Here is a 14726-nt window from a genome sequence, read left to right as displayed (position 1 = left end):
CTGCAGACTCATAGCTGGAGACATTAAGTGTAGGTGCTTACTTTATGCTTCATTAGTCTTGGTGTCAGAGTGTGGATGTGGCTTTCGGAGAGGACAGAGGAGAGGTGAGAGGAAGTGGAAGGAGATGGCAGAGGTGTGGCCCTGTCTCTTTCCCCTGTTCCTTTATGACTGGCACAAAGTTCATTTCTTCATATAAGAGAGCTCTTCCGACTTTTTGTGAAAACTACCCTTGTGTATAGAGCTGAATGCATCTTGTATTTCTTTAGGAATAAATCCCTGGAAATTGAATTTTTGTGTCAAAGGCTCTCAATGCACATGGCCGGATCGTCTTCCTATAAAATTGTGTTACTTTTCGCTTCCATCAGCAAGTGTATGAGAGTTCAGGATCATTAGACCTTGAGCTGCATTGAGCACAGTCTTTTTTAACTATGCAAACTTTTTTTGTTACCATAATTAGCATTTCTTATGTTCTAATGAGATTGGAACTCTTATTTGATAAGTTTAATAGCCATTTCATTTCTTCTGAGTTGTCTGTTCATTTCCGTTGCTCATTTTCCAGTCAGAATTAGTGATTTTCTTATCAGTTTGTATGAGAGTTCGTTCTGTTAGGAGGTAATCTTTCATAAAGGATTTCTTGTTTTTTTAAATAATAAATTTATTTATTTACTTATTGGCTGTGTTGGGTCTTTGTTGCTGCGCGCAGGCTTTCTCTAGTTGTGGCGAGCTGGGGCTACTCTTCGTTGCGGTGCGCGGGCTTCTCATTGCGGTGGCTTCTCTTGTTGCGGAGCACCGGCTCTAGGTGTGCGGGCTTCAGTAGTTGTGGCTTGCGGGCTCTGGAGCGCTGGCTCAGTAGTTGTGGAGCGCGGGCTTAGTTGCTCTGCGGCATGTGAGATCTTCCGCGACCAGGGCTCGAACCCATGTCCCCTGCATAGGCAGGCGGATTCTTAACCACTGCGCCACCAGGGAAGCCCCAAGGATTTCTTTTTAAAGGACTAGTTAATAGCTATAAAACATAATTATCAATCTAGTTTTTTGGTGTCAACTAATCCACGTAATTTTTTTTTTCTAGGCCTGATTATACAGTGACTGGTTGTAAGTCTAAATAATTCTGTTTTTGGATAATATGCCTATTATGAGTAATGTTAATAATGTGTTTTGTTTTTCCAGAAAGAAGAAATGATGTAAACCATTCACTATCCAGACTTTAAGGTCAAGGTGAGAAGGAAGGTCAGGAGGAACATGGCCTGGCCAAATATTTTTCAAAGAGGAGCTCTGCTCTCCCAGTTCAGCCATCATCATGTGGTGGTGTTCCTGCTCACCTTCTTCAGGTAAGTGGACCACTGAAACTCTTCTCTTGTTGTTCTTGTCCTTGTTTTCCTTTTGAAGGAGCTATTTATTGCATGTCAAGTGCTTAATGCAGTGATTGGCCTGGGCTAATCATGAGCTGGACCAGCTAGTCCTTCTGCAGTACCTTATGATAGCTCTAATACAGTGGTTCTCGAGGGTTGTCTTGCCCATATTTGGCAATGTCTGGAGACATTTTTAGTTGTCACGCTGGGGGAAGGGGTGCTACTTGGATCTAGTGGGTTGGGACCAGGGATGCTGCTAAACATCCTGCAGTGCACGGGACAGCCCCCCACAATAGAGAATTTGGGGGGCCCAAAATATCAATACTGCTGTGATTGAAAAACCTTGCTCTAACATAAAGTCCTTTAATTGTTAAAACCAGGAGCTTGCGAACAAAGGATGTGTGTATTCAGGGAATGCTCTATGCCTCCTTGAGCAGTAAAGATGGTAGGAGACCTCTTTGAGGAACTTCGGTCACTCGTGTGAGAGCCCGACCAGTCAGTGTGACTGAAGAATCGTCCATGTCTGACTCAGTGGCCTTCAGTGGCTCTCTTTAGTGGTCTATAGATGACTTCAGCCAGGCTCTTTGGTGTTAAGGGCACGTTTTTCATAACCCTGTGACTCAACTATTTTGATTATTTCTTCTGAATACATTTTATTTATAATTAATCTTTATTGAAGCCACCGCAAATGATGATGATGGTTGTTTTATTTTTAAGGCAGAAACTAGGAAAATGGTTTTCTAATTATGTAAGAGTTGATAGGTAATTTTGGATGCTTGCTTTAGGGGAAATCCATTTGTGAGGGGTTGAGGGAGGCAACAGTATGAGGAAAAGACAGGCCCCAAGTAAAAAGCCACTGAATGGCTAGTGCAATGAGTGGCCAGTGGTTGGTAAAGACTTAAAATCCTTTACAGAACTGCAACCATGATTTAAAGGGGTTGCAGTCCATCACATCTCCATCTTCTAGGTCCAGAGACATGTTATGAGTGAACATGGGGGCTCATACTGAAGAAGACAAGTCAGTTGTTTCTTTGCTTAGCAGAGAGTGTCTCAGTGGATAGTTCTTATAAAGCAGTTTCTTTCTTCCCTCTTTCCCTCTCTCTCTCTTTCTTTCTGAATTTCTCTTTTTTAAAAGAAGAATTCCAAGTTGTATAAAACAAATGGGAATATATCTGTGATTTTATTGAATCTGTTTTTCTTTCATTCAGCTGTCTTTCTTCTCTCTTTTGTAGTTACTCGTTGCTCCACGCGTCAAGAAAAACATTTAGCAATGTCAAAGTCAGTATCTCTAAGCAGTGGACCCCAAGTGCTTTTAACAAGTCAATTGAACTGCCGGTAGAGGTAAGCGGAACGAAATGCTGGGGTGGATTTAAGAAGGGAACCACGCCCACCCATAAATTCTTCTAAGTTCTCTTTTGTTTCATTCATCCTTAGGATGGCTTACTATTTCCTATGGCATAAAATCCAAACTATTCTGCCTGATTTCTTAGCTTGCCCTGATTCAGGTCTGTTTTACCATTTCAACCAACTTATTTCTCACTGTTTTGAAATCACACAATTCTGGCTAGGCTGGTTTTTTCATCGAGTTTCACAAGTACCATGCTCATTTCTGCCTTTGAGATTTTGCCTGTATTCTTTTGTATGATCTTTCACCTTCCTTACACCCATCTAAATTTTGCTTTTTCCTTTGTGTCAAGATAAAATGCCACTTTTTCTATCAAATTTTTTTCCCAGCTTCTGCTGATTTTTTTCCCCTCCTGAACTGTGCACTGTAATATGCACTGCATATTACATAGTTTAATGTCGAGGTACTTGTGTACTTTATAATCATTTCACTTGTTTTTATCTTGTTTAAGTGACTTGAAGTCAGGGAGTCTGTATCCAGTTTTATATTCATTTTTGTTTGTTTGTTTTGTTTTTGTTCTTTGGCTGTGCCGTGTGGCTTGCGGGATCTTAGTTCCCCGACCAGGGATCGAATCCAGGCCCTGGCAGTGAAAGTGCCGAGTCCTAACCACTGGACCTCCAGGGAATTCCCTCTTATATTCATTTTGGACCAAGTAAATTCTTTGATGACTATTTGGAATGGAGATGCTATTCTTTTTTTTAAATAAATTTATTTGTTTTTGGCTGCGTTGGGTCTTCATTGCTGCGTGCAGGCTTTCTCTAGTTGCGGGAAGTGGGGGCTACTCTTCATTGTGGTGCACGGGCTTCTCATTGCGGTGACTTCTCTTGTTGTGGAGCATGGGCTCTAGGCTCGGCGGCTTCAGTAGTTGTGGCTCATGGGCTCTAGAGTGCAGGCTCAGTAGTTGTGGTGCACGGGCTTAGTTGCTCCGCAGCAGGTGGGATCTTCCCGGACCAGGACTCGAATGCGTGTTCCCTGCATTGGCAGGCGGATTCTTAAGCACTGCGCCACCGGGGAAGTCCTGGAGATGCTATTCTTTATGATGCCATATCTCAATACAAAAATCCATACCTGTCAAACTTTACTATGTTGTTTGAGCTCCACTTATGTGGAATTATAGGTATATGTTAATATGCTTTGCACTTTTTAAAATATTTATTTATTTTTGGCTGCGTTGGGTCTTTGTTGCTGCACGTGGGCTTTCTCTAGTTGCGGTGAGTGGGGGCTACTCTTCGTTGTGGTGCGCAGGCTTCTCATTGCAGTGGCTTCTCTTGTTGCGGAGCACGGGCTCTAGGCACATGGACTTCAGTAGTTGTGGCCCACGGGCTCAGTAGTTGTGGCTCACGGACTCTAGAGCGCAGGCTCAGTAGTTGTGGCACAGGGGCTTAGTTGCTCCGCGGCATGTGGGATCTTCCTGGACCAGGGCTCGAACCCGTGTCCCCTGCATTGGCAGGGGGATTCTTAACCACTGCACCACCAGGGAAGCCCCGCATTTTTATTTCTTAAAAATTATTTCCCCTATTTGGACCAATTCAAAATTGACAGAGATTCGAAGGTTATATGAATATACCCTGAAGTTTAAATAAGTTATTCAGTCAATGGCTTATTCAGTCTGTCTTGCACTGAGGATACAATCAATCAATCAGTCAATCAATAAAAGCCTAGAGGATTAAAAAAAGAAAAGAGCCTGTCCTCATGGAGCTGACATTGTAGTGGAAATGCTCTTGAACAGTTTTTCTGGAATTGAAGTTATCAGGGACTTTTTTTTTTTTTAATCAAGGACTTTTAAAAGGGAGGCTGTTAAGACTAGACAGCTACATTTCTTGACGGAGCCTTGACCAGTGTTGTGTGCACGGTAACTACGTCTGAATGATCATTAACTGACTCGTCACAGACGCTCAAGGTGAAGTGGCCTTAGAGAGATCATATGCCCTAACCTCTCAAATGGTATAGAATCCTTCTTTGTCATTATTGACAGATGACCACCTAGCTTCTGATTTAATACTTCAGGGAGAAGAAACTCCCTGTTTTCTAGGTGGACGATTACATTTTTATTTAACTCTCATTATTAGGAAGTTCTTTCTTATAGTGAGGTAAGAGTGTTCTGCTGTTTAATTTTGATCTTAGGTTTTATCCTGAGCTGTGCATACTAAGTTGATTCGTGCTGTAGGACAGCCTGTTAAATATTTGAGGAAAATCCGTCTCCCTAAATTTCTCATGTTGAGGCAAAACATCCCTGCTCCTTCGGCTGTAGTTTAGTGACACAGAGCACTAAATATGCTCTTTCAGGTACAGGCTGACCAATATATAGAATAATAGGATTTGATTTAGGCACTGAATTTCTGGTTATACAGCCTTTGTTTTTTAGGTGACTGGGTTGGAGATCCCCAGCGCCACCCCCAGGTTTGATGATTCACTAGGGGGACTCATAGGACTCAGCATATGACTCAAAACTGTGGTTTATTACAGTGAAGCATACCGAGCAGAGTCAGCAAAGGGAAAAGCACATAGCGTAAGGTCTAGAGGAAAGCAGGCAAAACCTTCCAAGAGTCCCTTTCCAGTGCAATAATATGGATGTGCTTAATTTTTCCAGCAGCAAGTCATGACAGCTCCGGTGAGATGTTGTCTACTAGGGAAGCCCATTAGAGACTTGGTGGCAGGGTTTTTACTGGGGCTAGTCATGTAGGCACCCTCTGCCTGGCACATATGAAAATTCCACATTCCCATAAGGAAAGCAGGTGTTCAGCACAAACCATATTGTTTGGACAGACAGTTTAGGTACAGGGAGCCACTCTTAGCAGGGAATGATGGGAACCCTCCCAAGATCCAAGTTTCCAGGGGCCAGCCTTTCAAGTAGGCCTTGTTAAGGGTACATATCAGGTCTGCTATGGTAACTCTTTCCTGCCAGTGACCGTGTCACATTATTAGCTTGTGTTGAACTTGCATTAATTTTCCTGCTGAGATATTTACTTACTTACTTATTCTAATTGCTGCTTATTGAAGTAGGTTTCACCATTCTGATCTTTCAGAACTATGTACTCAGTAGCTTGGATGGATTGATTATGTAGAAGTTGGGTTCTGACTTATCTTGGAGGTCTTTGTATTTCCATACCTGCCCTCATAGAGAGCAGTGCCAACCTTCCACTCCCTTCTGTAGACTTTAAAATCCAGGTTTTTTCTTTCCTGAAGCCTGCTGCTGGGAGCAGAGTGGCTAGGGCAGTATGTACCTTTCACTCCTTCTGTGCTTCTGGGTCTGTAACTATCTTAACTCTAGCTTCCTTTGGAGACTTACTTTCTTGTCCAAAGTGGAAACGTTCTTAGAGCCGGAAATATACGTAAAATGAGTCAACTCTAAAAAACATTTTGTTTATATATGTTTTTTAACATTTCTTAAGTGCCCTAAACAGCATCCTCAAAAAGTGCTTATTATAGCTTTCATGTTTATGCATAGCTATCTTAGGTGCTTTACAAAAAAATTAAGCAGACCCAGTCTGTATACCTTGAGATTTTATAATGGATCCCACTGACATGGGCAAACATTGGACATAGTAAGAGATCATGATATAAAATCTCTGTTTATAGATAACGAAGAGGAAATGGTCGAATCTTAAGATTTGAGGACAACTTGATTGAAAATTGTGAACAAAAATTTGTTCCATTAAGTTAAAAAGTCATAACTCTCCAGACAGCACAGTCCTTCCAGGGTGTAGGGAATAGTGTAAGAGTCTAAACTTCTCTCCAGGAGAGGAAAGCAGGATTCAAGGTGCCTTCAACATTCCAGCTCAACCTCGGCCACAGCTGCTCTTACTCAGATTCTCACAGCAACAGATACCTGACCCCTGAACACAAGTCAGCTTCAGCTTCCTCCGAGCTCCGCTTCAGGAAGCGCTTTCGTGTCAGTTTCCCCACCCCCATGCATAGCTATAGTTCAGTGATAAACATTCTCACTTAGGAAACCCACACTGTGACCTTTTGTGTTTCCTGGAAGTGCCCCAGTGTGTAGCGGTTGTCGTAGCTTAATGCAGGCCCTCCCCTGACAACACAAGAAAGGCCTCCACACGTACAGGCCGGTCCTTTCACATGGCAATTGTGCATATGTGCAGGCCAGCAGGTGAGATTTGAGCACCTTAAAGTCACTTTGTTGATGACCTTCAGGTTCATTTCATTCTCTTTTGAGGAAATATCTGCCAGATACCCAAATCTGAATAACTAGAGTTTGTCTGTCGGTCACTCTTACGAGTAAAAATGACTTTTCAGCTTGCGACTCACACAGTTTTCCTGAAGACAGTCATCTTCTCTCCTGTTCGTATAGCTGTATTATCGATGTTAACTTTCTTCGCTAGCCTTTTCTCTTTTATCCTATTTTCTGAATCTTTTTGTTAGTCCTGCTTTTTTTTTTTTTAGTTTTGGGGTTTGTTTACACTTGTTAAGTAGGCAGTCAGAAGTGTATTTCAGCTGAATTTTAAACAGAGAAAAGCTCTTTGAAACCTGTCAGTTTTTGTGTCAGCCACACCTGCAGGGAGATTTTGGTGGCTTCTAGTAAGAGAAGAAAAAAAAAGAAAAAAACCCTGAAACTTGGAGCAGCTGCTTGAATGTGAGCTCCTCACACTGGTGTGTGCCCCCCAGGGCTTCATTCTGGGTCCTGTTGAGGCTGGATGGCATCAGGGATCAAAGATTGTGGTTAGAGAGGAAGGTGGCAAAATGACTCTAATTGGAGATATTTCGGGCCCCAAGTTGGCACACTGAAATACTGATGGGTCTCAGCCGTGTGGGCTGCTTTCTTATCGCTCATGAAAGCAGTGTGTGAGGGAAAGTAACAAGACTGTTGGCGTTAAGCCTCATGGAAGTGAGTCACAATGCTTTAGGATCACACTTTATATATTCTCTTACAATTTGGGGATTTTACTTTCTGTTAAAAGGTAGAGTGTATTTTAAGTTGCCGATTGTGATTTTTCTTTTTAATATTCCAAAGTCAAATTTTCTATAATAACCCATCTCAGAAATCATTTAGTATAACACCTTTTTGGTCTGCAGACCCCAAAGAGCTATGGGTTTGTATTTATGGAGACTTACTGTTTTAGAAATTAAAACCAAGACATTGAAGAAAACTACATTGGTTTTAAATTATTTATAAATGAACTAAATAACCTATAACATGTTAACATAAATAACATTTAGTGAAAAATGACTTTTTCAAAATGGAAAAAAATCACTTAATAAGGAGAGTGGCATTGATTTACATTTTTGCAAATCTCTTCATGTCTGGCTCAGTAGAAGACAGTGGGTTTTCATGTCTGCTTCTGAATTCAGTCGCTTGCAGCTTGATCCTTTAAAGTATATGAAGAAAATTTGGCTTTCACAGATACATAGTAGGAAGGGGAGAAGTATTTTAATAGCCTTTTTCGTTAATTGTGGATATTTGTCTTTGATACTACATGAGAATTTGACAAGAGGCAATTTCTTAAAGGTTAGTTACAATGTGGAATCTGAAACTGTATTCATTAACTTTTTTATACACTTGCATTAAGATCCATTTGTCTGTCTTGTACTTTGAATGGATCCTGAAGTGACAGGCTCATTTCATTCTTTTCTGAGGAAGTATCTGCCAAATACCCAAATCTGAATAACTAGGGTTTGTTTGTCAGTCACTCTTTCAAGTAAAAAGGACATTCCAGCTTGCAGCTCAGACAGTTTTCTCAAGATAGCCATCATACTTTGGTGTGCATAAGTGCTGTATGCATATTTTCTGCTTCATCACACGAAATATTTTAAAAAATGTACTCAGGGGCCAGATTTAATAAAATCAATAATTTTTACTGCTCGACAAATATTTATTGAACGTCTAGCATGTGCCAAGGACATTCTTAAGTGAAATTGCCTTTGTTTTTTTTTAAACTGCGCGACATTAAAGAATACAGTGATTAATAGTACAGTTGTGGGGCTTCCCTGGTGGTGCAGTGGTTGGGGGTCTGCCTGCCGATGCAGGGGGCACGGGTTCGAGCCCTGGTCTGGGAGGATCCCACATGCCGTGGAGCAACTGGGCCCGTGAGCCACAACTACTGAGCCTGCGCGTCTGGAGCTTGTGCTCCGCAACGAGAGGCCGCTATAGTGAGAGGCCCGCGCACCGCGATGAAGAGTGGCCCCTGCTCGCCGCAACTGGAGAAAACCCTCTCACAGAAACGAAGACCCAACACAGCCAAAACTAACTAACTAAATAAATTAATTAAAAAAAATATATATATATAATAGTACAGTTGTGTAACCGCCTTGATCCGTGCTAAGGCACAGGAGTTTTACCCACCATTGCTTTTGCACCATCAATGGAAAAGTTAAAGGGAAAAAGCAAATAACATTTTAGTGTTAAGCAAATGATTTTGGCCTTGTGGACCTTTTTTGCATATGTGTTTCCTTATGTACAGAATGCTGATTTGCTCTTTTCAGTATCACCACCTGGTGATGCGGGGGTGGGTGGTAGTTGTGTGTGTAGGTGCTTTGGACCAGCGGGACTGACTGGTTCTTGTGTGACTGCAGATCTGGAGCAGCAACCATTTGTTTCCCAGTGCAGAGGAAGCCACTCTTTTCCTCGGAACACTTGACACCATCTTCCTCTTCTCCTATGCTGTGGTAAGTCTCAGAACTCTAGGCTTTTATGTTGAGGAAAAATGTAAAATTACTCCAAACCTTATGAAGTTGGCAAGGGATTTTGAATTTGCTGACTGAGGAGAGTTTATATTTTGTGTCCTTCCCATTCCTCTATTCCTCCATTCGACACATACTTTTTGAGCACCTAGCATGTGCCGAGCATGTGCCAGGTACTTTTCTAGTCGATGGGGAATTCATCAGTGAGCATCACAGGAGAAATCCCTTCCTTCATAAAGCTTATATTCTTTTTTAAGCTTCTCTTCTTGAGTGGGAGCTAAGGGAGACAAATGATAACAAAATGCTGTAAATAAGTAAATGACTGAGTGTATTCGAAGGTGGTAAGTGCTGTGGCAAAGAGCCAGGCCCGGGTTGGGGGGCAGGAGGGTGTTTGTCGTGTATGTAGGACAGCCAGGGAGGACCTCATGAAGAGCAGAGGCCTGAGTGTAGGTGGAGATTTCAGAGCCCTTCACATATAGATGATTTTTTATTTTTATTTTTTAAAATTTATTTATTTATTTGGTCGTGCTGGGTCTTAGTTGTGGCTCACTGGCTCCTTACTTGCAGCACGTGGGCTTCTTAGTTGCGGCAGGAGGGCTCCTAAGTTGCAGCTCGCAGGCTCCTTAGTTGTGGCATGCGAACTCTTAGTTGCAGCATGCATGCGGGATCTAGTTCCCTGACCAGGGATTGAACCCGGACCCCCTGCATTGGGAGTGTGGAGTCTTAACCACTGGACCACCAGGGAAGTCTCGTAGATGATTTTTTAAATTATGAGACTGGATGAAAATGGTCAGGAGAGTTGATAAGGACAGGGAGGAGGTAGGAAGACTGAGCCGGGGCTGGGGCGTTTCCAGTATTTCGAGGTGGGGAAGATGAGGGGTGGGCCAGGGAGGCTGAGAGGGAGCAGGAGAACCGTGAGAGGGTGGCATCGTCCTGGGAGCAGAACCGGGACAGCCGGGGCCAGCTCTGGCTGAGGGAGTATCCTGGGATCGGGCAGCCAGAGTCTCTGTCTGGCCTTAGGGAGTGTCTGTGGTGGCTGCTGAATTAGAGTGGTGGTGGCCATAGCTGGAGCTGTGCCCCCGGGGGAGCAGTCTGACCTTTTCTCCCCAGCATCTTACTGTTTATCTTTAAAATGTGTCCAGTTATAGGGCTTCCCTGGTGGCGCAGTGGTTGAGAGCCCGCCTGCCGGTGGAGGGGACGCGGATTCGTGCCCCGGTCTGGGAGGGTCCCACATGCCGCGGAGCGGCTGGGCCCGTGAGCCATGGCCACTGGGCCTGCGCGTCCGGGGCCTGTGCTCCGCACAGGAGAGGCCACAATAGTGAGAGGCCTGCGTACCGCAAAAAAAAAAAAATAAAAAAGTGTCCAGTTATAAAAAAGCCTTTTAGGTATAAATGTGCAGGTGATGTGAAATGCTGGGTGAAAGTCCCAAAGTAATCTCCAAATGTTTATTTGGGCGGTTACTAGAATATCTTTTCTTTGAAGAGGAAACTTACAGGCATAGTTGGAGCAGATCTTGGATCATTTAGCCTAGCTTCTCAGGACAGCCTTTTTTTTTTTTTTAATTGGGGTATAGTTGTTTTACAATGTTGTGTTAGTTTCTACTGTACAGTGGAGTTCCCTGTGCTATACAGCAGGTTCTTATTAGTTATCTATTTTATACATATTAGTGTATACATGTCAATTCTAGTCTCCCAGTTCATCCCACCCCTCTCCTCCTGCTTTCCCCCCTTGGTGTCCATATGTTTGTTCTCTACATCTGTGTCTCTGTTTCTGCCTTGCAGACCAGTTCATCCATACCATTTTTCTAGATTCCACATATATGCGTTAATATACAATGTTTATTTTTCTCTTTCTAACTTACTTCACTCTGTATGACAGTCTCTAGGTCCATCCATGCCTCTACAAACGACCCAATCTCGTTCCTTTTTATGGCTGAGTAATATTTCATTGTATATATGCACCACATCTTCTTTATCCATTTGTCTGTCAGTGGACATTTAGGTTGCTTCCATGACCTGGCTATTATAAATAGAGCTGTAATGAACATTGGGATGCATGTGTCTTTTTGAATTATGGTTTTCTCTGGGTACATGCCCAGTAGTGGGATTGCTGGGTCGTATGGTAGTTCTATTTTTTTTTTTTTTTTTGCGGTACCCGGGCCTCTCACTGATGTGGCCTCTCCCGTTGCGGAGCACAGGCTCTGGACGCGCAGGCCTAGCAGCCATGGCTCACGGGCCTATCCGCTCTGTGGCACGTGGGATCTTCCTGGACCGGGACACGAACCCGTGTCCCCAGCATCGGCAGGCGCAGTCTTCAACCACTGCGCCAGCAGGAAAGCCCTATTTTTATTTTTTTAAGGAACCTCCATACTGTTCTCCATAGTGGCTGCAGGAATTTACATTCCTACCAACAGTGCAAGAGGGTTCCCTTTTCTCCACACCCTCTCTAGCATTTGTTGTTTGTAGATTTTCTGATGATCAGGCCAGCCTTTTCTGTACAAAATCCCAATATAGGATCGCTTGGCTTTGGCTGGAGCACTCCCAGTGATGCTTCTCCTTCAGCCTTAGAAGAGGCTGTGTCGTCTCATGGAACCACTAGCTCACCACCACCAACTAGCTATGATAAGCTTTGTATCAAAATGGAATTTAACCTTTTTTTTGATACTTAGTTTCCTTACCTACAGAGTTATGATGATACAGAATTATGATGATAATAGTTGTCTATAGGATTAAATAGGTTTAGGAGATAAAAGATAAATGCCATGAAAAACCAGTGATCATAACTCTTTATATTGAGCTGCATTTCCTTCTGTAACTGCCAGGTATTGTGTGGACCTTTGGAACAATACAGAATAAATTGGTTGCCTAATCTGAAACATAATTGAGAGATTTTCTTCACCACCAACCCCCCCCTTATATGTATAGTATAAGACCATGTGAATTGGAGCTATAGAACATAGACTCTTCTCTAATGTTTGCGGGTACCTCTTTTGATGTAGTGAAAGCTTGACAATAATGAGGGAGAAACATTTATTATGCCGTTTATCATCTAAATTTTCTCTAATATAGATATATTTATACAGCTATATTATATTTATAATGTAGTCAATTTATGAGAAACACTTGTATCTGAATTTAGGTATTTAGTCAAGACATTTATTCATTTTACATATTTGTGGAAGAAACCTAAAGTGTGTTGCCCTTAGCTTTTTGGCTGCCTTGCTGCCATGATCTCGGCATTTTAATTCCTGCCACTCAGTGGGAGGAGAGCAGAAGGCAGAACATTTGTGCCTCTCTTCAACTGATTATTGTCTCTGCCTCCGTGCTCTCCTTGCCTCGTGATGTCATGAAACCCAAGGATCAGATTAAGCAGGCAGTGCATGTGCCCCCAAAGCTTCTGTTCTGCAGGACACGTAACATCTTAATTCAGAATGCAAATGCCTAAGAGGAATCCCTTTGGGAAAGCAGGTAACTGATTTTTAGGAGTTCATCTGTTCTAGAAGAGGAAATATATTTGTGTGCTTGTTTTATTAGAATTATTCTTTGTGTTTTTTTTTCTTTTCTTTTCAGTCTCTTAGGCAGTTAGGGGATCAAATAGAATGGAAATTTGCACTGAATTGTACTGTCTTGGTGCATGAAGTATTTACAGTATAGTGTGCAGAAACAATTGTCATTTCCTGAAATGTTAGTGAAAGTGATTTAGACGGCTAGGCTAGGCAGGAGAATGAGATTTAATTTTTGTGTTTTGTTTGCCTCGCCTTGTTTGCTTTGGAATGCATTTCACTTTTTCCAGGCTGTGTTGTTATCCAGAGCGATAAAATAAAATGCTTTATTTTTAGGGCCTTTTCATCAGTGGTATCGTTGGGGATCGGCTTAATTTGCGATGGGTTCTGTCTTTTGGCATGTGCTCCTCTGCATTAGTGGTAAGTTGAAAGGTGTTATTCTTATTACTATTACTGTTGTCTCAGCCAGGTATTTTACCATCCAAGCAGTCCCCCACTTCTGTATATAGAGTAGAATAGAAAAATTAATCTTCAGTGTTCTAATCCCTTCTGTGCCTTTTCGCTTAGGTATGTCCTTAAAGTATGACTTCAGTCATGCCCCTTGCTTGATTCTCAGTCACCAGCAAAATCAAAGCATAACTTGCCTGGCATCCAGTGCCCCCGAGAACCTGGTCCCAGCCCGCCTCTACAGTCATGTCCTGTGCTTCACCTCTCTGCACTCCCACATCAAACTATCAATACCTTTTGTGGCCCTAACATATCCTGCTTCCTTCTACCTCACGGCTATCGTTCCTGCTGTTCTTCCTGCCTTGAATGCTCTCTGTTCAGCTCTTGATAGTATAACTCAGCGTCTCCTTCAAGTCATTGGCCAAATGACTCTTGTTTCATTATGGCTTACTTTACCAGCCCCACTCCCGGAAGTCATCCTTCCCTGTCCTGAGCTCCCGTGCCTGGATTTCTTTGAAGGCACTTCTCTTGTCTGCTGCTCAGCCTGCTTGTTTCTGTGTCGGTCTTGCTTTCCCTAGGAGCCTGCAGTGGGGTGATTAAGACCACAGACTTCCCCAGACCTGCACCGCCTGGGTTTCAGTCCTTCCCCGGGAGTGTCCAGCTACGGTTTCTGTGTGCTTTAGCCTCCCCTTTTGAATACCTCCACCTGGGGTTGCAGTGAGGGTTCTGTGTGTTACTATGTGTGGGGCATTTGGAACAGTGGCTGGTGTATTGAGTGCTATAGAGGGCAAGATCCATATTTGATTCATCTTTATTTGCTTACAAGCATCTGGTGATAAATTTTTGTTGATTGAATGAAAGCATGGAGTTTAGTTAGACTCTATTATTGTTTTTCAATGTCTGCCATTTGTGTATGGGGAAAAACTTCTTTTTCTATTTCAGAGATTGAAGCACTTTATTTATTCACAAGCTGCTCACCCACACATATATACATACTATTTTTAAACCTGTATACATACTTTCTTGTTTGTTTGTTTTTTTACGTTTTTTGAAAAATTGAAGTATGTACATAAACTCAATAAACTCACCCTTTTTAGTGTATACTCCTGAATTTTGACAAGTGAGTATAGTTGTGTAACTGCCACCCTTCCTTCTGCCCCCAGCCTCTGGCAGGCACTGACTGTTTTTCTGTCGTTATAGCTTTGCTCATTCCAGAATGTCATATAACTGGAGTCATACAGTATTAGACATACCAGTTTGAAACCCATGCCAAGTATTCCCGAAGGAGACTGACTACAAATAAAATGCCCACGCTGAGCAGAATGCCTGGAAAAAAGCAGTCCTTTGATGAATGCCACCAAATGATTGAGCCAATCACAAGTTACGC

The 14726-nt window shown here is 42.6% G+C and overlaps 1 protein-coding gene across 5 annotated transcripts in view; it reads left to right on the top strand.

Moving 5' to 3' along the window:
- SLC37A3 (solute carrier family 37 member 3) overlaps window positions 1-14726 on the top strand; it is a 44775-nt gene that overhangs the window by 7992 nt on the left and 22057 nt on the right. For all 5 annotated transcript variants that reach the window (XM_067747189.1, XM_067747187.1, XM_067747188.1 and 2 more), the window contains exons 2-5: window positions 1168-1328; window positions 2582-2690; window positions 9283-9375; window positions 13229-13312. In XM_067747189.1, coding sequence (XP_067603290.1) covers window positions 1240-1328; window positions 2582-2690; window positions 9283-9375; window positions 13229-13312 — 375 coding nt within the window. In that variant the 5' untranslated portion in view covers window positions 1168-1239. The remainder of the gene's footprint in view (window positions 1-1167; window positions 1329-2581; window positions 2691-9282; window positions 9376-13228; window positions 13313-14726) is intronic.

Source organism: Pseudorca crassidens, chromosome 8 (assembly GCF_039906515.1).
Source record: "Pseudorca crassidens isolate mPseCra1 chromosome 8, mPseCra1.hap1, whole genome shotgun sequence".
Classification (NCBI taxonomy): Eukaryota; Metazoa; Chordata; class Mammalia; order Artiodactyla; family Delphinidae; genus Pseudorca; species Pseudorca crassidens.
Note: the sequence above shows the minus strand (reverse complement) of the source record. Positions and strands in the feature narration are given on the sequence as shown.